This window comes from Protopterus annectens, chromosome 11.part0 (assembly GCF_019279795.1).
Source record: "Protopterus annectens isolate FY-2018-M chromosome 11.part0, PAN1.0, whole genome shotgun sequence".
Taxonomy (NCBI): Eukaryota; Metazoa; Chordata; order Ceratodontiformes; family Protopteridae; genus Protopterus; species Protopterus annectens.
The window spans coordinates 455102397-455130147 of NC_056745.1; the positions used below are offsets into that span (position 1 = coordinate 455102397).

The 27751-nt window shown below is 42.5% G+C and overlaps 1 protein-coding gene across 3 annotated transcripts in view; it reads left to right on the forward strand.

Moving 5' to 3' along the window:
* PPP1R12A (protein phosphatase 1 regulatory subunit 12A) overlaps window positions 1-27751 on the forward strand; it is a 2492399-nt gene that overhangs the window by 808959 nt on the left and 1655689 nt on the right. For all 3 annotated transcript variants that reach the window (XM_044087956.1, XM_044087957.1, XM_044087958.1), the window contains exon 8: window positions 7300-7457. In XM_044087956.1, coding sequence (XP_043943891.1) covers window positions 7300-7457 — 158 coding nt within the window. The remainder of the gene's footprint in view (window positions 1-7299; window positions 7458-27751) is intronic.

Genomic DNA, 27751 nt, shown 5'->3' on the forward strand with positions numbered 1-27751 from the left:
GCATACACTTTTGTTGCTCATTTCATGGAAAAACTGTGCCTACAAGCATCAGATCTCACTCCACAAGGGCCACAGCTACCTCTGCAGCTTTCCTCAGGGGGGTTCCTACCAAGGACATTTTGGAAGCAGCCACTTGGAGTTCTGTGCATACTTCCTCCAAGCACTATCACCTTCCACTTCACTCTAAATCTAGAGCGGGCTTTGCCACTGCAGTCTTGCAGGGCGTCCTTGCTCCTCCTAGTTCCACTTAGTGCCTGCCACCCCTTTTTAGCTTTGGGATTCTACCCATCTGTTATGACTGCAGCTGTATGCACGATGAACATAGTACAGTTTTGTACCTACCATAAATGTAGATGTTCGAGTGCTAATACAGCTGCAGTCCAGGTTTCCCTCCCTCCATCCCCTCTTGGGACAGGCCTTATGACAAACACCTCCTCATACAACCTGATTGGGGTATTCTTTTATGGTGTATTTGCTTGCAAACTACTGTTTTATGATTATATTGAATTGCATTGTTACATAAATTTATGTTTTGCCTTCCTTCTGGGGGCACCTGACATCTGGGGCAAGAAAAACTGAAGAAGATGGCGTCGGCTGGTTCTTTTATACCCCTGCCGCACTGACGTCAGGGAAGAAGCGACGACAACCGACGCCGGACCTAGACTTTGGAATTCAGCCGACCGAGGACCCGCCTGACGGCAGGAAAACCCATCTGTTATGACTGCAGCTGTATTAGCACTCGAACATCTACATTTATGGTAGGTACAAAACTGTACTTTTTGCAGATGTGCAGTAGGTCTAGCTGAGGTGGATCTCAGAGGATGTGTTTTAGGCTAAGCATAGTTCACTCTCAACAATCTGAAGGAGATCAAGTATATGAAGTGGGCTTTGAGTTGATTCACTTACGACATTATTTCTACGTCATGTATTTTTGTAGCAAACCTTAGTGGATGCCCCTGTTGCATATGCCTGATGAGGTACATAATGAAAGGAGCAAGTGTAGTGGAATGTTTGGCTCTAGATACCATAACCTTATGTATACATTGCACAACATAGAATGATTTACTTATTACAGTAGACGCATGATGGCCAAATGCCAAGTCACTGTGGACATGTGTTCCCAAATCCCTGACCATAGGGTCTACTCTCAGTGGTAAATTATCAATGTAGCAATTTCCTGTGTGGGAATTCTCCTTTGGGTCAAGATTCTTTTGCTCAACAATCAAGTGAAAACAAGACAGGAGAATGCATGTGTATACCAATAGTGACACCAGCATCATTGAGTAACTACTGTAATCTGACAGCTCCTTGAGTCAAATGAAAGGTAAAAAGTAAAAAATGCACCAAGATAGTAGCAGCACAACCAAAGTTGCTTCATCAGACACCACAGTAAAAAACCTGTGCATTTTTTACTGTGGTGTCTGATGAAGCAACTTTGTTTGTGAAAGCACTTACCACTTTGTACTTTGCTGTGATTAAACATTTTGCTGTGTGTTATCTTGGTGCATTTTTTACTTTTTACCTTTCATTTGGATTTATTTCTGCACCAAGGTTTTACCCAACACTGTTTCTTTGGATGTTCATTGTGTTACACTGCTGCAGTCATCACACTTGGGATATCCTGCCGTCAGGCGGTCCCGCAGTCGGCCGAATCCCAAAGTCTTGGTCTTGCGTCTGTTGTCGTCGCTTCTTCCCTGATGTCAGTGCGACAGGGGGATAAAAGAGGCAGCCGATGCCATTTTCTCCAGTCTTTCTTGCCGCGCGGTGCCCGAAGCAGAAGCAGTTCGCAAGTGCCGGTCGGCTAGCTCCTGAGATTTTTTAATCGAATTTCAGCCCGAAGTCTTCTCTAAAGCGAAGTACCCCGTTGGGGAAACTTTTCTTGCCTCAGACCGATGTCAGACAAAGTTAATAATTGCATTTCTTGTGGGAAGCAAAGGATTTTCATTCTTATTGTATTCCTTGCCTAGGCCCAGACCGCGACGTCTCTGGTTGTCGGTTTTGTGCTAGGTTCAACAAACATACAATCAAGCGTCGGGAAGATTTCGCCCGACATTATTTTTGGCAGAAAATTTAACTATAGCATGTCATCGGAGCAACCGACATCAGCAATGTTTAAAAAAAACATAAGGATAAGGACAGGCAACCAAGACCAGATACCGAGGCCTCAGCAAGGCCTGCCGCCGGTTCTCCGGTTTTCAGCGAGGTGCCTACGCAGCCCCTGACTACTGCTGATTTAGAAATTCTGACGGCCTCCCAGACTGAATCAGCTGGGCCTCAGGAGCCGGTTCCATCTCACCCCTCGGACGCCAACTCTGACGGTGATCCAGAGATTTTGGACAGGCCTTCGGTTTCTGAAGGTGTCTTCAAACCGACAACTATCTCTATTAAGTCTTATGCTAAACTTAAAGCCTCCTTAAAAGTTAGGAAACCGGGTCCACAGACCCCCCCCCACAGGCCCCTATGCCTAAAAAACAGATGCTTAAGATGGATGAGGATTTAATTACCCTTATCAGGGGTTCACAACCCCCTCCTGACAAAAGGCCTAGACTGGAGGAAGATTATCCTTCCTCTGACCAAGCATCCATTTCCTCAGGTAACTCTGAGGACCAGGATTATTCCTTCCCTCCTTATGAAGACTCAGATGCTGAAGAGCCCATTCCCTCTGTCTCCCCCCCCCCTGAAGACTACTCTTTTGGGGAAACTTTACACACCATGAGGGAACACTTCCACTGGGAAGGCCAAGATTACTCTGACTCTAAGAAAAGACTCCGTGAGTTGTTTCTTCTTCCACAGCATAGACCCCTTGCAATTCCTCCAGTTTTAGACATTTTGGATGATGTTTACACCGAATCTAGTCTAAACCCAGATTCCTTACCTCCTGCACCAGCTAAACCAGACAGATACTACCGAGTTCCTGATTCTCATAAGTTTCTATATAAAAGCCCTGTTGCAGACCCCGAAACCTTTTCCCAGGGTCCCAAAGGGGTTAAGGCCACTACTGCTAAGAATCCACTACCTTCTGAAAGAGATTCCAGAGCATTAGAAAGACGGGGGAAGAAAGTGTATACATCTGCCACTTTGGCCATGAGGGCCTTAAACTGCCAATTCCACATGCTAAAATACCAGCAGTACTTGATTACACAGTTAAAGCAGAAAATGATCCCTCAGACAGATCAACCTGATTTCAAAGAGATGCAGGATTTGCTGCATGCAGCAGAACAGGTGGGAAAGCTTACCTTACAGTGTGGTTTTGATTAATTGGAAACCTCATGTAGAGCAGCTGTCACAGGATCTGTAATACGTAGACATGCTTGGCTAAAAGAGCAAGCCTTACCAGAACATGTCAAAGCAAAGTTATTGGATGCTCCATTGCAGAAAGATGTGTTATTTGGTGTCAAAGCAGAGGAAGTTTTAAAGAAAATGGAAGAAAAGGCAAAATCTATGCAGACAGTTAAAGATTTTTTACAGGTACAGCCTCCTCGTTTCAGCAGAAACTGGCCATCAAAAAACTGGTCCTTTCCTGCATCAGACAGACCCCAAAGGGGTAGGTACAGACGCCCAAGGAGCAGAGGTCAGCCACAAGGTTCTTTCAGGCCTAGACAATGGCATACAACAACTCAGAGGTGGAGACGAAAGATCTCAACCCTTCAGGAAACAAACACAATGACTTCCCTCTTCGCCTGCCAAGCAAAATTGCCCTGGCAGCACCTTTGGGAGGAAAACTGGCTCTATTTCCACAAAATTGGCGCATCATAACACAGGACAAATGGGTTCTGGATATTATTAACCGCGGCTACAGATTTCATTTTCACACTTTACCACGGATGAGAGGCATGCCAAATCTGCCTCTAAACCAATGGGCAGAGGCACAAACGCAAATTTCAGCTCTCATGGATATGAAAGCAATTCAAAAGGTACCTACAAAGGAGCAAGGTCAAGGTTTTTACTCAAGGCTATTTCTAGTACCAAGAAAGGACAAAGCCTGGAGACCCATTTTAGACCTCTCAATTCTAAACACATACCTGGAGGTACCCAAATTCAAAATGCTCGCACTACAGCAGCTTCTTCCCATGCTGGGCAAGGAGTCTTGGCTGGTAACGTTGGACCTCAAAGAGGCATACCTGCATATCCCTATCAGACAAGATTGCAGAAGATACCTCAGATTTTTGGCAGGTACAACGCATTATCAATTCTCTGCATTGCCCTTTGGCTTATCTACTGCCCAGAGTATTTACGAAATGCCTGGCATCAGTAATTGCATACTGCAGACAACGAGGAATACAAATTTATCCATATCTGGACGACTGCCTGATCCAAGCGGACAGCAAGGCCATTCTACTACAGCATCTGGCATTTGTAACAAAGCTGCTAAGTTGCCTAGGGTACACAGTAAACAAAAAGAAGTCAAAGCTAATACCCTCACAAGACATAATATTCCTGGGTGCCAGCTTAAATACAACGGCCCAGATGGCTTATCTCACGCCAGACAAACAAAAACAACTGACTCAATACTTCAAAAAGATGGCAACTTTTACCCAGCTCACTGCAAGGAAAATCCTGCAGGCATTGGGGTTCATGGCTTTCTGCATTTAACTAATTCCACATGCAAAGCTGCATATGAGGAAATTACAGTGGTACCTGAAAAGTGTATGGACTCAACACAGGCACAGCCTCGAAACAAGTATACCTCTCATTCCCTGCCTTCAAAAAGAGTTCCTATGGTGGGCTCAAGCATGTCAAATAAACAAGGGTCTTCCTTTTGTCTTACCTCCAGCAAACCAAACTATGACAACAAATTCTTCAGACTACGCCTGGGGAGCACACATGGCAGGACAGTGCATACAGGGTAAATGGTCTGCAAAACAAATGCATCTACACATCAACCAAAAGGAGATATTAGCTGTGCAAAATGCACTGACAGCCTTCAAGGACCTCTTGCATCCAGGACAACTACTAAAAAGGACAGACAACACCACAGTTATGTGGTACATAAACAGGGAGGAACACACTCCTACCCTTTATGCAGACAGGCAATGACCTTGTGGAACACAGCATTGACTTACCAAGTACAACTGCAAGCACAATTCCTGCCAGGAAAGGAAAACACATTGGCAGACGAATTAAGCAGAAATTTGGCAGATCCTCACGAGTGGAGACTACACCCACAAGTATTTTCAATGATAACTCAAAGGTGGGGACGCCCAGACATAGATCTATTTGCCTCCCCCAACAATTGCCAACTACAGAAATTTTGCACAAGGACTTATCATTCCCTAGCCTGGAAAGTGGATGCCCTATCATTCAGTTGGACAGCATTGACAGTCTATGCCTTCCCACCACTACCTCTCTTGACCAAGGTATTACTGAAAGTCAGATCAGAGAGACCACAAATGATCCTCATTGCTCCGGACTGGCCACGTCAGCACTGGTACCCATTACTAAGGACCTTTACTCACAGCCCTCCATGGATCTTACCTCAATTCCCACTTCTGTTGACTCAGCAAAACTCTCAGATCCTTCACAGTCAGCTCAGGACTTTAAATTTAGCTGCATGGAGAATACCTTGAATTATCAATCAACACTTCTCTCAAAGGAGGTCCTGAATGTCATTTTGGAGGCCAGGAGGCCCAGCACCAGAAAAACTTACTCAGACAAATGGAAAAGATTTTGTGCATGGAACCAGGCTAAAGGCCAAAATCCTTGGATACCAAACATTCCTCAAATACTGCAATACTTAACTGAGATGCTACACAAAGGCCTTTCTTTCTCATCCATTAAGATCCATGCTTCAGCCATTTCAGCTCAATATAATACGGATCCTCCTATATTCTCACACCATTTACTAAGGCAGTTTCTCAGAGGGGCTAAGAATATAAGACCCCCCAGAAAACCCCCAACGCCAGCCTGGGACCTCAACTTCGTTTTAGAAAAATTAACGCTGCCTCCTTTCGAACCAGCCTTCTCAGCAGAACTACAATACTTGTCATGGAAAACAGCTCTGTTGCTGGCTATCACCTCAGCACGCAGGGTCTCAGAACTACAGGCACTTATGGCAGTGGAACCTTTCATCATTTTCCATCAGGACAGAATCTCTCTACGAACTAACCCTACCTTTATGCCAAAGGTAGTATCGAGTGTGGCTTTGAATCAGACCATTCATTTACCCACCTTTTATCCAAACCCCCAGAATAAAGGAGAAAGACTCCTTCACTCTTTGGACATTCACAGACAGCTACGTTACTATTTGGATAAGACAAAGACCTTCAGAAAAACTGACCAACTCTTTGTATCTTATGCTGCAGGTTCACAAGGAAAGGCTATTTCAAAACAGACCATCTCCAAATGGGTAGCACATTGTATCCGCTTTTGCTACTCACACCATGGGAAAGCAGTGCCTGTGAATATTAGGTCCCATTCTACCAGGGCTACAGCAATCTCAACAGCCTTTCTCGGGGGGGGGGTTCCAACCAAGGACATTCTGGAGGCAGCTACTTAGAGTTCAGTGCACACCTTTACCAAGCACTACCACCTTCCATTATACTCAAAAACTAGAGCTGGTTTTGCCACTGCAGTTCTGCAGGGCATCCTAGCTACACCTAACCCAGTTTAGTACCAGCCACCCATCCATAGCTTTGGGATTCAACCCAAGTGTGATGACTGCAGCAGTATAACACGATGAACATAGTACAGTTTTGTGCCTACCATAAATGTAGATGTTCGAGTGTATATATTGCTGCAGTCCAGGTTACCCTCCCACCATCCCCTCTACATACCGGGGTGTTAGTTATAACTCCATGTACATCAATCTATTGGATGCATGTCTATATGGTGTATTTGCTAACAGCTAGTACTATTGCTTATCTACTAAGGTATTTTTGCATAGTTATTTGTATTGCCTTCCAAGTTGGGGGCACCTGACATCTGGGGCAAGAAAAACTGAAGAAAATGGCGTCGGCTGCCTCATTTATCCCCCTGTCACACTGACATCATGGAAGAAGCGACGACAAGCAACGCAGGACCAAGACTTTGGGATTCGGCCGACTGCGGGGACCGCCTGATGGCAGGATAACCCAAGTATGATGACTGCAGCAGTATATACACTCGAACATCTACATTTATGGTAGGTACAAAACTGTACTTTTTCAGTCACTTGCTAAGTTTGCTCCAGTTATATTAATACAGTTTTAAAGACATGCTCATATGTTGCTTGTAATGTGCCATGTTAAAATTAAACAATGTTCTTATTCTACACTCAAATTTTTGCACCATTTACAAAAATACATTTTTTTTTTTTTTTAGTAAAGAGACTCTTCTCATAGAACAAGAAAAGAGTGTACCCCACATTGAATCTCTAGAGCAAGAAAAGAAGGATGAGGAAGATGAGGGAAAGAAGGATGAATCTAGTTGTTCAAGTGAAGAGGAGGAGGAGGAAGATTCTGAGTCTGAAGCAGAAACTGGTAAGTCATTGTTTTGCAGTGTTAAATTTGCATTTGTTTTTACTGAGAATTTTCCCTATCATAACGATCTGTGCATTGTGGATCAACTTGACTGATAGTTGGATAGTTTTTTGTATACACATCTTTTCTTCTGCTACCAGATAATACGGTTGTGATCTGTTTCATATGAGTATATCATACAAAACAGAGTGTAAGGTAACATGCTGTAGTTTACTGCTTCTTACTGAAATCCATGAAAGCCTTCATCATTTTTTAAATTATCTTTTATTGACTTTTATTTGAATTTATCACTTGTGATACAGTTAAAATGCCTTTATGTAAAAGTAATTAAACCATATTAACAAGTTCACATTTACAAACATTATGCATCACCTATATTCTATACAATGTGATCAAACCAACATCACATAAATTGTTCAATTCCTGCATTCTGTTGAACCTCAGTTTTCCTCCAAAAACATTTCAGCATGTATTGATGTCCTTCATGCTTCACTGTTGCAGTCATCACGCTTGAGTTATCTACCTGCAGGTAGCCTTCAGTCGGCCCAAATACCAGAGACTTAGTATTTTTGCGTCGGATGCTGTCGCTCCAAGGCTGATGGCATGTTGTCAGGGGTATAAAAATAGGCAGCAGACGCCGTTACATCAGTCTTTCTTGCTGAAGAGCCCGAAGCAGAAGCAGTCCACAAGTGCCGTTCGGCCACTACCTGAATTTGTTTACGAATTTAATAATCCTGAAGTATTCTAAAGCTAAGTACCTCATTGGGGATCCTTTTTTTTTTGCTCTAACCAATGTCAGAAAACGTTAATTGTCTTGCCTGTGTAAAGCAAATACCTCAGAGATTTTCATTCTTACTGCGTCACCTGTCTAGGCCCAGACCACGACGTCCCTTGCTGTCGGTTTTGTGCCTTATTTAATGCCCAAACCGTTCGTCATCAGACATTCTTTCTCGCTAAATTCTTTTGCTCTGGATCTCCATGTTCTGAAATGGCTATGGTAAGCCAACTACCGATATTCTGAAAAATCGTTAAGATAAAGATGAGACAGACCGCATAGGTCCAAAACTGCCGGCGATGCTTCCGTTAAGCTAGTCCGCCGGTACTCCGTGAGGCACTTACGCAGCCCCTGAATGCCCACTTCAATGGATTTGCAGGTCTCTACTGAGACCCATTCATAGTCCAGTATGCGGCGAGACTCTTCGAGTATGGAACCTGCGGATGTCTCTACCTTGGACGGGTCTGGAGCCGCTGAGCAGGCACCGGCTTCTGAGGCAGTTACTCTCTCAACCGATGTTCTACTCAAACCGACGACTGTTTTTTTAACCAAAACTACAGAGTTTCTTAGGCCCAGAGTACGCACTATGCCTAGACAACCAACGACCAAAGCGCATGTGCCTGCTCCCATGCCACAAAAACAAATGCTTAGAATGGCTGAAGACCTTATTACGCTGATTAGGGGAAGTCAGCAAAGTCAGCCTTCCCCTGCTAAGAGACAGAGTCCAATCCCCTTCAGCTTCTACAGACCAGGAGTCCGATGACTCTGAAATTTCTGATTATGAAGGCATGCCCTTATCTGCTTATGAGGATTCAGATGCAGAGGAATCCATTCCCTCTGCCTCCCATCCAGAGGATTTTTCTTTTGGTGAAACCTTGCATACCTTACAAGAGCATTTTCACTGGGAATGCCAAGACTATCCTCAGTCCAAAAAGAGACTCAGAGAATTTCTAGAGTTGCCTCAACACATGCCTTTAGCAATACCACCTGTCCTGGATGTTGTGGATGATGCTTTTGTGGAATCCAGTCGTACTCCTGACACTTTACCTGCCCCTAGGAAACCAGACCGGTATTAGAGTACCTGACGCTCACAAATGTCTTTTCAAGAATCCTACTGCTGACCCAGAGATAATTTCCCAGGGGCCTAAAGGTATCAAGGCTACTACAGCCAAGAGTCCTACCCCTTCGGACAGGGATTCCAGATCTTTGGACAGATGGGGTAAGAAGGTATATGCCTCTGCAACTCTTGCTATTAGGGCACTGAATAGTCAGTTTCACATGGTGGAGTACCAGCAACATATTATGGAACTTGTTAAACTAAAAGTGGCAACATTTTCAGACTGTGCAGAAAATAAAGAATTGCAGGAGCTTATGCACTCTGCAAGCCAAGTCAGCAAGCATACTTTGCAGTGTGGCTTTGACGCCCTAGAAGCATCTTGCCAGGCAGCTGCCACTGGCTGTGTACTGAGAAGACATGCTTGGCTGAAGGTGCAGACCTTGCCAGACCATGTCAAATCAAAGTTACTCGACGCTCCTTTGAATAAGGACTGTTTGGCACCGAAGCAGAAGAGGTTCTTAAAAAGATGGAAGAAAAAGCTAAGTCTATGCAGACTGTGAAAAAGAATTTTTACAAGTGCAACCCCCCAGATTCAGTAGTCATTGCCCTTCCAAACACTGGTCCTTTCCAGCCCCTCCAGGCCTTCTCAAATCAGACCCAGGGGAAACAGACAACCCAGACTACAGTCTCAGGGTATGCAGAGATCTAAGCAATGCAGTGCCCCCACCGTTAAAGCAGGGAATGGTAATCCACTTCCTTATGGAAAAAGCTCACAATGACTTCTTTACTCCACTCCCCAGCCCTGCCCAATTGCTTGTTCCCCTAGGAGGAAAACTTGCCCTTCGTGCAAAAAACTGGATGTCCATCACTCAGGACTGGTGGGTCCTCAACATTGTATCCCAGGGGAATAAATTTTACTTCCGTTCACTGCCAACCCCAAGCGGGTTTCCAGACCATCCTCCAAACCAGTGGGCAGATGCTCTAAACCAACTACTTTCCCTACAGAGGGGTCAAGGATTCTACTCCAGACTCTTCTTGGTACCCAGGAAAGAGGGCTCTTGGCGCCCAATCTTGGGTCTTTCCATTTTCAACACATTCCTGGTGGTACCAAAATTCAAAATGCTTACCCTGCAACAGCTCCTTCCTTTGCTAGCCAAGGATGTCTGGTTAGTCACCCTAGACTTAAAGGAAGCCTATCTGCATATCCCCATAAGGGAATCATGCAGGAAGTATCTACATTTCAGGGCAGGGTCTAGGCATTATCAGTTCTCTGCACTTCCCTTTGGCTTATCTGCTGCGCCCAGAATATTCACAAAATACCTGGCTCCAGCCATTGCATACTGCAGGCAGAGAAATATCCAAATTTACCCTTACTTTGATGACTGCCTGATTCAGGCGGATAGTCAGAAATTGCTGCTGCAGCACCTGACATTTGTGTAAAACCTTCTCTCCTCCTTGGGGTTACACCAGCAACGAAAAGAAATCAAACCTGGTACCCAGTCAAAAGATTGTATTCCTGGGAGCAAGCTTGGACACAACTTCTCAGATGGCATTCCTCACCTCAGAAAAACAAGTCTATCTGACTACTTCAAACAAATGGCCACCAGAACCCAGCTATATGCAAGAAAAGTACTGCAAGCCCTAGGGTTCATGACCTCATGTATACTGCTGATTCCATATGCAAAACTGCATATGAGGAAACTCCAGTGGTATTTAAAATGTCTTTGGTGCCAACATTCTCAGGACCTGAAAACAGTCATTCCTATCATACCCTGTCTAAGGACAGAGTTCCTCTGGTGGGCAGAAGCATGCAACCACAACAAGGAACTGCCATTTACTCAACCACAAGCCGCCCAGACACTAACAGTCACTTCAGACTATGCCTGGAAGGTGCACATGGACGGAAAATGTATTCAGGCCCACTGGAGCCTAAGTCAAGTTCATCTGCACATCAACCAAAAAGCGATGCTAGCTGTACAAAATGCCCTGTCAGCTTTCAGATCCCTAATCTTTCTAGCACAACTGCTAATTAAAACAGACAACACCACAGTTGTGGTACATCAGCAAGCTGCAGGCTAGCCATGGCCCTGTGGAACATGGCCTTGGACATTCAAGTCCATCTCCAAGCTCAATTCCTGCCAGGCAAACAAAACTTACTGGCAGATGACTTCCGCAGAAATCTCCTAGACCCACACGAGTGGCAATTGGAGCACAGTACCTTCAACCTTCTGATTCAGAAATGGGGGACCCCAGAGGTGGATCTCTTTGCCTCCCCCTACAACCACCAGCTCAGCAAATTCTGCACCAGGAATTCTCACAGCAAGACCTGAAAGTGGATGCCCTGTCTTTTCAGTGGGTAAATCTCTCAATCTATGCCTTTCCCCCTCTGCCCCTCCTTTCAAGAGTATTACTCAAGATAAAGCAGGACAGACCAAGGGCAATTCTGATTGCCCCGGACTGACCATGCCAGCACTGGTACCCACTCCTGTGCAGCCTGACATCAGTGCCACCCTGGCACCAACACCAGAATCCAATCCTCCTCTCTTAGCAGGAGGGTCAGATTCTGCATCCACAACTGCAAACCCTAAATCATGCAGCCTGGCTTATTCCTTGATTTCTCCCCCAGCAACCTTAAGCAAACAGGTGCTGGACATCATTCTTGAAGCCAGAAGACCCAGTACACGAAAGTCCTACGCTGATAAGTGGAAAAGGTTCTACTCATGAATTCAATCTAAAGGAGTGGACACAACACTGCCCTCTCTGCCTCTTCTTGGATTACCTAGCAGATCTACTCTACAAAGGCCTGTCCTTTTCCTCCATTAAGATACATGCCTCAGCTATTTCTGCTCATTACAACACTGAGCCACCTCTCTTCTTTCACCCTCTTATCAAACAGTTCCCAAGAGGGGCAAACAACTTAAGGCCACCAGGGAGAGCACCCACCCCTGCTTGGGACCTTAACTTTGTACTGGAAAAGCTCACGCTTCTCCCCTTTGAACCTGCTGCATCAGCAGAGTTAAAATTCCTCTCTTGGAAAACAGCCTTTCTTCTAGCCATCACTTCAGCTAGAAGAGTGTCTGAGGTACAAGCACTGATGGCTGTGGAACCCTTCATTTTCCATGCTGACAGGGTTTCCCTCAGGACTAACCCTTCCTTTATGCCCAAAGTGGTGTCCAGTGTGACTCCCAATCAATCCAGCCATTTGCCAACCTTCTTCCCTAATCCTCAAAATAAAGGGGAAAGGACCCTGCACTCGGATGTGCACAAACAGCTTAGATACTACCTTGATAGCACTAAGCCCTTCAGAAAGTCTGACCAGTTACTAGTCAGCTTGGCAACAGGAGCAGAGGGCAAGGCCATTTCAAAACAAACCGTTTCTAAATGGATAGCGCACTGCATCCATTTTGCTACAAGCACCATGGGAAACCAACCCCTCAGGGGGTCAGAACACATTCCACTAGGGCAACATCTACCTCTACAGCATTTCTCAGGGGAGCCCCTACCAGGGATATCCTGGAGGCTGCTACCTGGAGTTCTGTACACACCTTCACCAAGCATTACCACCTGCCTATCTTTTCCAAATCCAGGGCAGGATTTGCTACAGCAGTCCTGCAAGGCATACTAGCCAGCCCCAACTCTTCTTGACTGCCACCACCCTTCTTCAGCTTTGGGAATCCACCCAAGTGTGTTGACTGCGACAGTGAAACACGAAGAACGTAGTACAGTTGTGTACACTTACCATAAATGTAGATGTTCGAATGTATTCACTGTTGCAATCCTGGTTTCCCTCCCTCCAGCCCCCTGGTTTTCTCTCTCTCCTACCTCTGGCTATTACTAACCCCTTCTGGGGTATTGGTGTTGGTATTGGTATTTACTTTTTACTGGTGGTGTTCCCCACCATAACCTAGCTCCCTGTTTGGGGGGCTCCTGACATTTGGGGCAAGAAAAACTGATTTAATGGTGTCTGCTGCCTGTTTTTATACCCCTGACGATCAGACGTCAGTCCTGGAGCGACAGCATCCGACTCAGAAATGCTAAGTCTCTGATATTCAGGCCGACTGAGGGCTACCTGCAGGCAGATAACCAGAGTGTGATGACTGCAACAGTGAATACACTCTAACATCTACATTTATGGTAAGTGTACACAACTGTACTTTCTCACAGTTTCTATTTTTTTTTTTTATGTAATATACTCCTACCCTTTTCTGGAGATCTTACTTCCTGTTCTTTTGTCTCTGTTACAATATTCACTAAAGTGTGGTTGGTTTAGACTTGGATTTATGTTTTCTAGTCAATTATATATATATATATATATATATATATATATATATAGGTCTACCTGATGACGCCGAAAGCTTGAAACGCCGTCGAGAAGTCAGACACCGGAAGATCGACAACGAAAATGACCAACAGTTGAGAATCCCGATTCTGAGAACACCAACCTGTCAAATGAGCGCTAGTGGGCAAGTATGCGGTAGTGACGGAGGTCAGGGTTAGGGTGCGGGTAAGGTAAGTGTGCAGTAGCAACGGTCTGTAGGGTTAGGGGTGGGTTAAGTGAGTTAGGGCGCGGGTCAGGTGAGTGTGCAATATTGACAGACGTTAGAGATAGGGGCGGGTTAAGTGAGTTAGGGTTAGGGTGCGGGTTAGGTGAGTGCGCGATAGTGACGGACCTTAGGGTTTGGGTTAAGGTCAGTGCATAGATAGTTGTGTATGTAAGGTTCAGTGTAGGTTTGTAAAGTTTTTGGTGTGCTTGTGTTGTGTGTGCGCTTTTTGGACAGGGATTTGTTTTGTTTGTTGAGTGTCGGGATTGTGGTTTGTAAGGGTATGTGACGTTTCGTGTTTCTGAACTTTTGGTTTTGTGGTGTCGGTGATTTCATTGTCGGTGTTTTAGCATGTCTGTGTTGTCAGGTAGACCCATACATATATATATATATATATATATATATATATATATGTATATCTATATATACATATATATATTTTTTTTTTTGGCAGCCACCAGTATTGAACTTAACAAAACGTTAATATGTCTAGGCAATTCAGATCATGTATCTCAGCTCAAAAAATAATTTCCTTAGTTATACTCATTTGCTCATCCAGTATTCCTGACAGAGTACTCAGTATGGAATTTTTTAAAAATCTGTCAACACATTGTACTCTGAAGATATATGCTTCTAGGTACCTCTTTCTTCCCCATTTACACCACTGACATTTACCATCTACTAAGGAATAATTATTTGTAGATGGGATGTAAAAGTACCTATGCAAACACTTCCAGACACAAACTCTTAAATCTTCTCGACTTTGTTGCTTATTTTGAAGCCATACGTATGTCCTCCCATTGTTTCTTTATGAATTTCTTATCTAATCTCTGTTTATTACCAATGTTTTCTGACTACCTCTGACTGATCCCTGTATTTATCATGCAGTATTTTATATGCCCTTCTAATTATCCCTTGTTTAACAGCAGCTTCTATTCTAGGTTCAAGTAATACTCAGTGCAGGTATTCTTTTCTCTTTACCTGTACTCTATCAAGGGAAGGCGATATCTCGCTTGCAGTCCAAATGTCTTTTTGGCTTCTTCCCATTCTGTTACCTTTCACTGTAATTACTTGTTCCCAATACCTTGGTTCTTTTGCCACCTTCCTCCAGTAAATTCCATTTCCCTCTTTGCCTATTCTCTGTAGCTCCAATTGTAGTCATCCATATCAGCAGAATCTCCTTTCTCCATGCCTGTGTTAGCTTAGTTCCTGCTATAGTTTCTGCTACTTTATGAATGTAACTTGTTCTTCTTAAGGATCTGCATCCAAGTCTCACTCTTTTCTTATTTCTTGAATTTCCTCCCCACCTCATTACCCCTTTCCATTTTATATTGTAGCTTTAAGCTTGTGTTATGTAGAAGAGCCTTAATTGTGTAGCTCTAAATCCCTTTAAATCAGGTAATTCTTAAACCTCCTTGTTCTATTGGGAGGACCAACTAATCCCACTTGACTCTTGCCCTGTTCCTCTCCCAGGTAATATCTTTCAACTCTTTATTAATTAGTATCCAGAACGTCTCTTGTGGTTGATAAAAACATGCCTGATCTGTGTAAAAAAACTAATGGAACTAAAATTATTTTTACTGCTAGTATCTTCCCATCCATATCAATAGGCAAGAGCTTCCAGTTTCTCAGTTTTTGTGTTGTCTTTTGTTCACCGTCTTCCCACATATCCTTAGCTGCCATAACAGCACCCTTTTTTAACCCATGCGTCAAAATATTTCAATTCATCATGTCCCCATAGATATGGGTATTGCTAAATGATTTCATGTGTGGGTACATAGTTTACAGATATAGCTTTTATTTTATCTTCATTTATTTTATATCCCAAAAAAACCTGGAACTGCCTCCAAATTTTCCACAACACTGATGTCTTTTTCTGGTTTCATCAAGTACAAAATAATATAATTTGCAGATAAAGCCAACTTTTCTTGAATACCATACTAATTATATCTTTTTTTTTTGTAACACCTTTCTTTTGTATAATATGTCTGATTTGAATGTATAACAACTCTTGATTATATAAACCCATCTTTTTGTGGAGATTTTCTCCCCGGGCCTCTACTGAAAACGGACATCTATCCAGCTAGACTAGCCCGGTCAACAAATGTAAAATAAATAAAATAAAAATAAATATCCTTTAATTTCCAAGTCCCTTATTTTCTTTGCCAGTGGTCCTAAATATAAAGCAAATAATCAAAGGGAAGGAGGACAGCCCTGCTTGATTCTTCTGTGCAGACGCAACTTATCAGAGAGGAACAGTCACACTTAGATTATTGCTTCCGATCCCTCGTATATCCTAATTTAACTTTATTTTATCAGGAATTGCAAATGCTTTCATTGTCCTACTCATAAAGTCCCACCTTACTCTGTCAATTTTTTTTCTGCATCAAGATCCACCAAAACAGGGCTATTTTTTACATTTTACTTTCTTCTAGATCATCATTGTTCTATCAATGTGAAATGTTTTTCTCCCCTCCACATCCATCAGTTTTTGCAACACCTTTTCATTCTTTTAGCCATTATAGAGTTAAAAACTTTATGAACATAGTTTAAAATTGAAATGAACGTATATAATGCTGGATCTGATGAGCCTTTACTGTCTTTAGGTATTATAGCCACCACAGCTTTTTTCTAGGATGTTAGTGTCCCCCCCCCCTTTTAAAATGTTAAACAAAACCTTCCAGATGTTTGTCACTTTCTTTCCTCCTACCTTCCAGACTTCTACTGGAATACCATCTATTCCTGGAGACTTTCCTCAGATTAGTTGTACATCATGTTTATCTCATCTCCTCCTGTCCTATTAATTGTTCAGCCTGCTCTACCTCTAACCTTGGCATATGTAAGTGTTCCATAAATATTTCCATTTGTGCTTTTTCTTGATTTTCCCACTTGTCTGCTTTGTACAGATTTTCATAAAATTTCTGAAATGTTTAATAGGATACAGGATCTCTGGTTATTTTTCTAGTAGTCTCCCTAAATTTGGGAACAACCCTTTTTACTTTCTGTTGCCTAAGTCATCATGCCAAAGGTTTTTGTGCCAGGAGTTATCAAAAAACAATTCCTTAATAGCAGTCTTTCCAATCTTGACCACATTAAGGATAGACATGCACAACTTCAAATTTTACATGATAGGCTTACCTACAAAGAGAAAATGTGGATCATCAAACTAGGGGCTCTTTTTCCCCCTGGTTTGAATGACCATTTTTGAAGAAATTATTATACATGTTTGTTGTTTATATATTTTTCTCACATAATACATTATATATAATATTTTGAACATTTGTATTTGTTTTTATATATTTATGTATTAATGTATCAGTGCATTATTATTTGATGCACTAGAGGGCACTCCATGCATTCCAAATTAATTTTTTATAAGTTGGTAGACAGCATGTATGGTTTTGTCTTCACCTTCTACATCAAGTTTGGTTGCTAAGGAAGGCTCTGCCGAAACCGGTACAACCATGTTGGTGCACGGTTATGCTTTTTTGCTGTTTTTATGTTTGGAATAAAACTATTATCGCCTGTGTCATGGAGTGGAGTGCTGTACTTTTGATCTTCCCTTAAAACTCATAAATAATTTCCACTAACCCATTCCTTAAATTCCTTTCTTTTTAACAGGTAGGTGGGGAAGCACCATTGTCTCATCTTTACTTCATTGCCTGCATGTTTATCTTGGTAATTAATTGGTGCATGATCTGAAACAGTTATTGTATGTCAAAGTAAAGTCAACTTATTGTCTCTTCGATTCACACAAGTGCAAACAGAATGAAATTACGTTTCTTTGGACTCAGTGTGCATACAATACATAGACTACATTTAACATGATACACAAAATTCTATAGAGACAGATGACAGACAGCAATAATAAATACTTGCATTATTGCACTGATTTAACAGATTGTCACTCATTACTAGGTTATTAGCTTATTTTCACTGGAAAAATTGCACTTAAGTGATTGATTTAAGGCCTACATTTATATTACACAGTAAGACAGTTCAGTTTGATTACTGCTGACTTTGCTGTCTGGGTGTGGTTAAGACCTTGTTACATAATTGCACTATAGAGACTTTTCAGTGTTGTTGGATTACTGCCTTAATGTCCAGTGTGAAGGGTACTGTTCCTAGAGTTCAGTAACCTGATGGTTAGTGGAAAGAAGCTGTTTCTGAATCTTGTGGTTTTGCAGCGTATGCATCGAATGCACCTTCCTGATGTTAAATTTGAAAACAGCTTGTAAGCAGGATGAGTGGTATCCCTCGTTATGCCGTAATGAGACATCTGGACATGTGCAGGTCCTTATATGTGCTGGAGGATGTTCCTGGTAATCACCTCAGCCGCTTTCACTACCTTCTGGAGGGACTGATGCTTGGAAGCAGAGCAGTTTCCATACCATACTGTAAAGCTGTTTGTCCGTATACTTTCAGTGGTGCCCCTGTAGAAGGTTGAGAGAGGTGCTGTGATGGTAGGATTGCTCTCCTCAACCTTCGCAAGAGGTGAAGCCATTGGTGCACCTTCTTAATGATGGCATTTGTGGTGGCTGATCACGTCAAGTTTTCCGCAATGTGCACCTCCAGAAATTTGTGCTTTATTCTTTCAACAGTTTCTTCATTGATTACGAGTGGAGAGTGCTCTCTGTTGCTCTTCCTGAAGTCCACAGTTGTTTGTCAAAGTTCTCAGTTAAATGCACATCTTATTTCAATCTAGTTTAGCCCAGTGTTTTTTTTACCTTGGTGAATATGTAAATTTCTGAGCTCCTACCACTGAATTCACATCTTTCATACTAAATATTTTCAAAATTACTTCAGAAATCTACCCTCTTTGTATATATTCCCTTCTAGTCCCTGCAAGATACATACTCATTGTTGCAATTTAAATATTCCCTGCTGAAGTCTGTTAGTTTCTCCTAAAATATTCTTTTTATACCTGTGAGACCATTCACATTTCAAAATAATATGGAAATTGTCACCATCATAAGTCATTATTCACACCTGTTGTACATGAAATATTTTTAAATGTTTGTTTCCAGCGTCTGTGATAACATGCACCCACTAATGTTTTTTTGCAGGTTGATTGTCTATACATTTTTTTCTTATTAACACTGGAAACTCATTTTACAAGACTTTTTGTTTTAATGAAAGCCCTCAAGCAAGAAAACATTCCCAGAACACCCCCATAACTTGTTGACTTAATGCAAACATAAAACTTATGAACATCTTCAAGTAATAAAGTTTAACCCTCCCATTAGAAACAATTGTCCCAAATAGCTGCAGACACAGGCCTTAACCAGCCTAAAGTTGAGGATGTTCATCGTGTTACACTGCTGCAGTCATTACACTTGGGTTATCCTGCCATCAGGCGGCTCCACAGTTGGCCTGAGTTCCAAAGTCTTGGTCCGGCGTCTGTTGCTGTCGCCTCCTCCCTGACGTCAGTGCGACAAGGGTATACAAGATGCAGCCTACGCCATTTTCTTCAGTCTTTCTTGCCGCACGGTGCCCGAAGCAAAAGCAGTTCGCAAGTGCCGGTCGGCAGACTCCTGAGATTTTCATTCTGAATCCAGAACCGAAGTCTTCTACGAAGCTAAGTACCCCGTTGAGGAAACTTTTTCTTGCCTCAGACCGATGTCAGTAAAAGTTAATAACTATTTCTTGTGGGAAGCAAATGCCTCATAAGGATTTCCATTCCTATTGTATCCCATGCCTAGGCCCAGACCACAACGTCACTGGTTGTCGGGTTTTGTGCTAGGTTTAACCAGCGCACTATTAAATGTCTGTCTGATTTTGCCTGACATTATTTTGGCAGAAAATTCAATTACACCATGCCGTCTGTACTTCCGACGACAGGAATACATAAAAAGCGCAAAGACAAGGACAGGCATCCGAGGCCCAAAACTGACGACGAAGCCTCTTCTAGGCCGGTCTTCAGCGAGGTGCCTTCGCAGCCCCTGACGACTGCTTCTGCAGAACCACAGGCCGCCTCGGACTCCCATGTTGAGCTGGCTGGGCCTTCGGACGCACAAGTTTTTCAGCCTACCGAAACTAACTCTTCAGAGGGATCCGGAGTAGCTGAGGAACCCAAAGCTTCAGAGGGTGTTTCCAGACCTACTCAGTTAAGCATTAAACCCTCTGCTAAGTCTAAGCCTCCTTTAAAAACAAAGAAACAAATACAGCATTCTCCAGGACAGGCCTCCATGCATAAGAAACAAATGCTCAAAATGGCCGAAGACCTAATCACTCTGATCAGGGGGTCCCATCCACCTCCTGATAAAAGGCCCAGACAGGATGCAGACTATGACTCATCCGACCAGGTGTCCATTTCTTCAGATTCATCCTCAGACCTAGGATATTCTTTACCCCCTTATGAGGATTCTGATGCTGAGGAATCTATTCCATTAGCCTCTCTGCCTGAGGACTACTCCTTTGGGGAAACCTTACATACCATGAGGGAGCATTTCCATTGGGAAGGCCAGGATTACTCAGAATCCAAGAAAAGGCTCAGAGACTTCATTTTATTACTTCAACGCAGACCCCTTGCTATTCCGCCTGGTGAATGATGTGTATACTGACTCCAGGTTAAATCCTGATTCCTTACCTCCAGCCCCAGTTAAACCTGACAGAGATACTACAGAGTCCCTGACTCACACAAATTTCTGTATAAAAGCCCTGTTGCTGACCCTGAGACTATTTCTCAGGGACCCAAAGGGATTAAGGCCTCATCAGTAAAAAATCCAGTTCCCTCTGACAGAGATTCCAGAGCATTAGACAGATGGGGAAAGAAAGTATATACGTCTGCAACTTTAGCAATGAGAGCCTTAAATTGCCAGTTTCGCATGCTAAAATAGCAGTTTTTGATGTCTCAGTTGAAATAAAAAATGCTTCCAGATTCCGATCCTCCTAATTTTAAAGAAATGCAGGATTTATTGCATGCAGCTGAACAAGTGGGAACACGTACTTTGCAGTGTGGTTTTGATTCTTTAGAGGCCTCCTGTCGAGCAGCAGTTACAGGCTCTGTCATTAGAAGGCATGCTTGGTTAAAAGAAAATACGTTACCAGATCATGTTAAAGCAAAATTATTGGATGCACCTTTGCAGCAGGATGTGTTATTTGGAGTTAAGGCAGAAGAGATATTAAAGAAAATGGAGGATAAGGCAAAATCTATGCAAACGGTGAAGGATTTCTTACAGGTTCAGCCTCCAAGATTTAGCAGAAATTGGCCAACAAAGAATTGGTCCTTTCCAGTTACAGACAGACCTCAAAGGGGCAGATACAGACATCCAAGAGGTAGAGGTCAACCACAAGATCCTTACAGGCCTCGACAATGGGGTGCACCAGGCCAGAAAGAAGGGAAAGACAGGCCCCAACCATATAAAAAGCAGCCTCAATGACTTCCCATTACAGCTGCCAAACAGCTCTCCCTTGGCAGCCCCCTTGTGAGGAAAACTGGCACTTTTCTGTCACAATTGGCATTGGATCACCAAAGACAAATGGGTTCTCAACATTGTATCTCAAGGTTACAGGTTCCACTTTCACACTCTGCCAAGGTTAAAAGGAATGCCAAATCTGCCACCAAATCAATGGGCAGAGGCTCAAAAACAAATTACAGCACTCGTGGAAATGAGAGCTATTCAAAAGGTACCACCACAGGAGCAAGGACAAGGATTTTACTCAAGACTCTTTGTGGTTCCCAGAAAGGACAAAGCCTGGAGACCCATTCTGGATCTTTCTTCTCTAAACACTTACCTGGATGTTCCGAAATTCAAAATGTTGACACTACAGAAGCTTCTTCCCATGCTGGGCAAGAAAGCTTGGCTCGTGACCTTGGACCTCAAGGAGGCATACCTGCATGTCCCTATCAGACAAAACTGCAGAAGATACCTCAGATTCATAGCTGGTTCAATGCACTATCAATTCTCTGCACTGACCTTTGGCTTATCTACTGCACCCAGGGTCTTCACAAAGTGCCTGGCACCAGTAATTGCATTTTGCAGACAGAAAGGAATTCAAATTTATCCGTACCTGGACGACTGTCTGATTCAAGCAGAGAGCAAGGGCATTCTTCTAAAGTATCTGGCGTTTGTAAAAAAGTTATTAAGTTGCCTGGGGTACACAGTGAACGAAAATAAATCAAAACTAGTGCCCTCACAAGAGATAATATTCCTGGGTGCCAGCTTGAACACAACGGCCCAGATGGCTTATCTCACGCCAGACAAGCAAGGACAACTGACTCAATACTTTCAATTGATGGCAACAAAAACCCAACTCCCTGCAAGAAAAATTCTGCAGGCCTTGGGTTACATGGCATCTTGCATACTACTAATTCCATATGCCATACTGCATATGAGGAAACTACAATGGTACCTAAAGAGTATATGGTCTCAACACTGTCAAAGTTTGGAAACAGTTATACCACTAATTCCTTGCCTTCAACAGGAGTTTCGATGGTGGGCTCAAGCTTGTCACTTCAACAAGGGACAGCCTTTTACTCAACCCACAGCCAAGCAAATACTGACAACAGATGCATCGGATTACGCCTGGGGAGCACACATGGCAGGAAAATGTATTCAGGGCAAGTGGCGCACAGAACAAAGGCATCATCACATCAATCAAAAAGAGATGTTAGCTGTACAAAATGCCGTTATAGCTTTCAAGGACCTGCTGCATCTAGGACAACTATTACTAAAGACAGACCTGCTGCATCCAGGACTATTACTAAAGACGGACAACACCACAGTTATGTGGTACATAAACAAGCAAGGGGGCACTCACTCCTACCCCCTCTGCAGACAAGCCATTACCTTGTGGAACACAGCTCTAAACTATCAAATTCATCTGCAAGCACAATTCCTGCCAGGAGAGAAAAACACACTGGCAGACAACTTAAGCAGAAACATCATGAATCCCCACGAATGGGAATTGAATCCACAAATATTCAGAATGATAACACAGAAATGGTGGAGCCCGGACATAGATCTGTTTGCATCCCCAATGAACTGCCAGCTACAGAAATTCTGCATAAGGAGTTTCCATCCACAAGCATGGAAAGTGGATGCCCTCTCATTCAGATGGAGAAACCTACAAGTATACGCTTTCCCACCACTACCTCTCCTTCCAAAGGTACTCAAAAGCCAAGCAAGAATCCTGATTGCACCAGACTGGCCACGCCAGCACTGGTACCCAATCTTAAATAACTTAGCACAAGAACCACCCTGGATTTTGCCTCAAATCCCACATCTGCTGACTCAGCACAACCATCAGATACTTCACAGTCAGCTAAAGACATTAAACCTAGCTGCATGGAAAAATTCCTTAGTCAAGCAAGCAATGCCTCTCTCCAAAGCTGTTATGGATGTCATTCTGGAGGCCAGAAGGCCTAGTACCAGGAAAGCCTATTCGGATAAATGGAAGAGATTCTGTGCCTGGAACCAGGCTCACAGCCTTGACCCTCTTGTCCCAAACATTCCTCAGATACTACAATATTTAACTGAGATGCTGGACCAAGGCCTCTCCTTTTCATCCATCAAGATCCACGCCTCTGCCATCTCTGCTCATTACAACACGGATCCACCAATTTTTTCTCATCCTTTGCTAAAACAGTACCTCAGAGGGGCTAAAAACATAAGACCGCCCCGTAGAGCACCTACTCCAACTTGGGACCTCAACTTTGTTTTGGAAAAATTAACTTTACCTCCTTTTGAGCCAGCTAACACAGCAGAATTAAAATATATCTCTTGGAAAACTGCTGTGCTCCTGGCAGTAACATCAGCACGAAGAGTTTCAGAATTACAGGCACTAATGGCAGTGGAACCTTTCCTCATTTTCCACCAGGACAGAGTGTCTTTAAGAACTAACCCTATGTTTATGCCAAAGGTGGTTTCAAGTGTGGCTCTAAACCAAACTATTCACTTACCAACTTTTTATCCAAAACCACAGAATAAAGGGGAGAGACTACTGCATTCTTTGGACATTCACAGGCAGTTACGCTTCTACTTGGACAAAACCAAAGCTTTCAGAAAATCTGAGCAATTATTGGTAGCATATGCTGCAGGAGCACAGGGAAAAGCCATTTCAAAACAGACCATTTCAAAATGGATAGGACATTGTATGCGTTTCTGCTACACACACCATGGGAAACCTATACCTAGCAGCATTAGATCTCACTCCACCAGGGCAACAGCCACTTCAACTGCCTACCTCAGAGGAGTACCTACCAAGGATATTTTGGAAGCAGCAACATAGAGTTCTGTGCATACCTTCACCAAGCATTACCATCTGCCTTTATACTCTAAATCCAGAGCAGGCTTCGCCACTGCTGTGCTGCAGGGCCTTATAGCCACACCTAATGCCTTATAGAACCAGCCACCCTACCTCAGCTTTGGGATTCTACCCAAGCGTAATGACTGCAGCAGTGTAACACGATGAACATAGTACAGTTTTGTACCTACCATAAATGTAGATGTTCGAGTGTATACACTGCTGCAGTCCAGGTTACCCTCCCTCCTTCCCCTCTTACTTGCTGGTACGTACCTATACTACCCTTTACTACCTATGGGGAGTATTTACTGGTAACTGAAAGTTGTTTGCTTTTCTTATGTATGTTTTATTAGCAATTTGAATTGCCTACCTGTTTGGGGGCACCTGACATCTGGGGCAAGAAAAACTGAAGAAAATGGTGTCGGCTGCATCTTGTATACCCCTGTCGCACTGACGTCAGGGAGGAGGCAACAGTAACAGACGCCGGACCAAGACTGTGGAACCGCCTGACGGCAGGATAACCCAAGTGTAATGACTGCAGCAGTGTATACACTCTAACATCTACATTTATGGTAGGTACAAAACTGTACTTTATCCATGTTAAGACTCGTTTTATTTAGGGTTGCCAACTTTCCATGTAAAAAATTGTGGACATGTACGTGAAAGCAAAATGCGTTTAATTTTGATACCCCCATGCAGCCATTTCACTGTCCCATTACTTGGCTATTTCTCCCCAGTTGCCATAAACACTGTTCAGAACTATGTGTGCATACTGTCTTCTGCTTTGCTTCTACAATGATTACAGATATTTGGATTTAATTTAAAACTTTTATTTCAAATTTTATAGTACAAACCATACATATTTGATCAACAAAGCAATACAGTCTCACAGTGAAGACAGACTTGGCATTAAAACTTCTCTTCCTTTGAAACTTACATTCACTGAAACAGCACTGAAACCCACGTTCAAAGAAAATGCATCTGGCCACAGGCCAGTGGCAGGTTAAGTTTACCTTTGGGCTGTTTTCATAGGCACCTTGCACACATTTTTAGGACCATGCAAAACTTATTTGATTCACCTTCCCGATTGTATTACATTATAATATATGATAATTAAATTATATCTTTTGAATAATACAGCACCATGTGTTAGAGCATGTTTTAAATTTATAGTTTTGAACATTTTCCAGTAAGCAATGAAACAAAACATATGAACCAATAATGAAAAAACTGCCTAATTCAGAACATTTCAACCATAAGAGACTACTCAAACTTCTATCATTACAATTCACCAATATCAGTCAATATGCAAAATCTCTGCAGAAGTAAAAGTCATCTGAATAATTCTACATTAAAGAGATCTGTAACTAATGAAAAGGTTACTGCTAGCAAACAACTTTATATTTCAGTGTGTGATTACAAATTCAGTGCCTGCTGCCCTTGAAGAATAAATTGTCTATTTACATTAAAAAATGGTAAGCTGATAATCTGCCCTTTATCTTGACCTAAACAGTATTGAGGAACAAAAAAAAAAGTTGACAAAGCACTATTTTCTAAAACACCTTTCAGAATATCAGTGCACATAGTATGAAAAGACCCAGTTTGATATTTTCTTGCGTACAATGCTTTTTGTTTTCTATCTCACATACAAACACACACTTCATCCAGTAAATGACAGAAATGAAACGTAAACCAGGAAAATAAACTGTTGCTTTATTATATGCCAGACAAAGACTGTTAGCTAATGAACCAAGGGACATTGGGCATAATCATGAAGAAAAGTCTGCAGAAATTTCAGAAAACATTACTGTTAATGTTTAACACATCTGCCTGCCAACACATACTGTGATCTTTTAAACCCGCAGATATTTCAGAATATGTACCTGTGAAAACAATAGGGGCAATAAAATAAATTAAAAAAATGACAAACATTTTCAGAATCTTAGAATTACTACCAGTCTGCTGCAAGCCAAGTAGAATGTTAATGCAAGCCTGAAAACTGCTAACCACAAAACAAAAACAAGTGTTAAAGTGCTATCTAAAATAAAACAAAAGTAAAAGAAAAATATTATCTTTATACATTTAAATATAGCATACATAAATATAAGCTTAAACCCAACAGCACTGATTTTCTGACATATCTGAAATGTAGTTGGAATAGGGCATAAAACAAACAGGCAAGCACATACCATTCAATTATCTCTGCATTCCATCAGCAGTATGCAAATCATGAGCATCACACATGAATTTTATAGTGCAATATTCCTTACACAGAAAAAGTGTGGCACTACAAATTTTCAGGTTTGCACTACAAGTCTAAGGAAATAAGTGTTTTTCTTGAAATTCTGAAACTAAGTGTGAGCAGAAGGAATGTTTACCTCAGAGTTAGTATATGTAAGTAACAGAGGTATGGAGTGTACCTCCAGCACAAAATGTTTTTAATATGTAACAGTGAATTTTGTACTGCATTGTTATTTTCATGGAAGTGTACTTAAAATATTGGCAGTCTTAATGCTTTTCAACCTGTACAGAAAATTAGCACACTATATCCTGGACCTTGACAGATTTGGGTTGTAATTTGTAAACTGTTAGTGCTTTTGTAGACTAAAATGGCCAAAGAGTTTCTCCAGGAGTGATACACAAGAACAATGCAAGCTTTATGTGAGGCATATAAATACATTTACACAATACAAATACACCCATCACTCTGACTCATCAAATAAATTTCTCTAGGGGTCTCAGATCACTGATAACAGCAGCGAGTATATTTTTTTTCAGATTTCCATCAACATTCAGCTTCATGATAGTGAAGAGGGCCTGCCTGCCTTAACATTTGGGGTCCTCCATTGGTCTTAACCAGAAGAAGTTATTGCAAAGCTATGGAGAGGATCATCATGGAACTCATAAATAAAGATGTTGGGGACCTACAGACACTGGATCCTACCCAGTTCGGCTTTGTTAAGGGCAGATCCTGCCTCTTAAACCTGGTTGATTTCTTTGAAACAGTCACCAAGGCCATTGACGAGGGGAAGGTGGTCCACACAGCCTACCTGGACCTCGCAAAAGCCTTCGATACAATACCCCACTCAGGCATCATAGATAAGCTATCCAGATTAAATATAAACCCGTGTCACTAGAATGGTTGCAAACTGGCTCAAGGACGGAACCCACATGGTCAGAATTGCTGGAGCCATGTCAGACTCCAAACCAGTTACAAGTGGCGTCCCACAAGGCTCAGTCCTGGGACCTCTCTTGTTCGGCATATATTTCTCAGAGGCACAGGCCAACACGGGAGGACTGCGGCTGACCAAGTTCGCAGATGACTGCAAACTGGACGCCATAATCGACTCTCTAGCCGACACAAGCATCCTCCAAAAGGGTCTCATAGAAACAGATAACTGGTGCCAGAGCCATGGCATCAAGCTAAATGCCAAAGTGTATAGTCATCCCCTTTGGCAAAAACAAAGTGCCCACAAATTACCACATAGGTGGTAATCCATTAATCTGGAAGAAGTAATTAGGGACCTGGGGACCCAAGTTGATAGCAATCTCTCATTTGACAACCACGTGGCCAAAGTGGTTAGAAAAACCTTCTATATAGCCCACCTAATCATGAAGGGATTCACATCTAGATCAAGGGAGGTCATTGTGCCTCTTTACTCATCTTTCATCA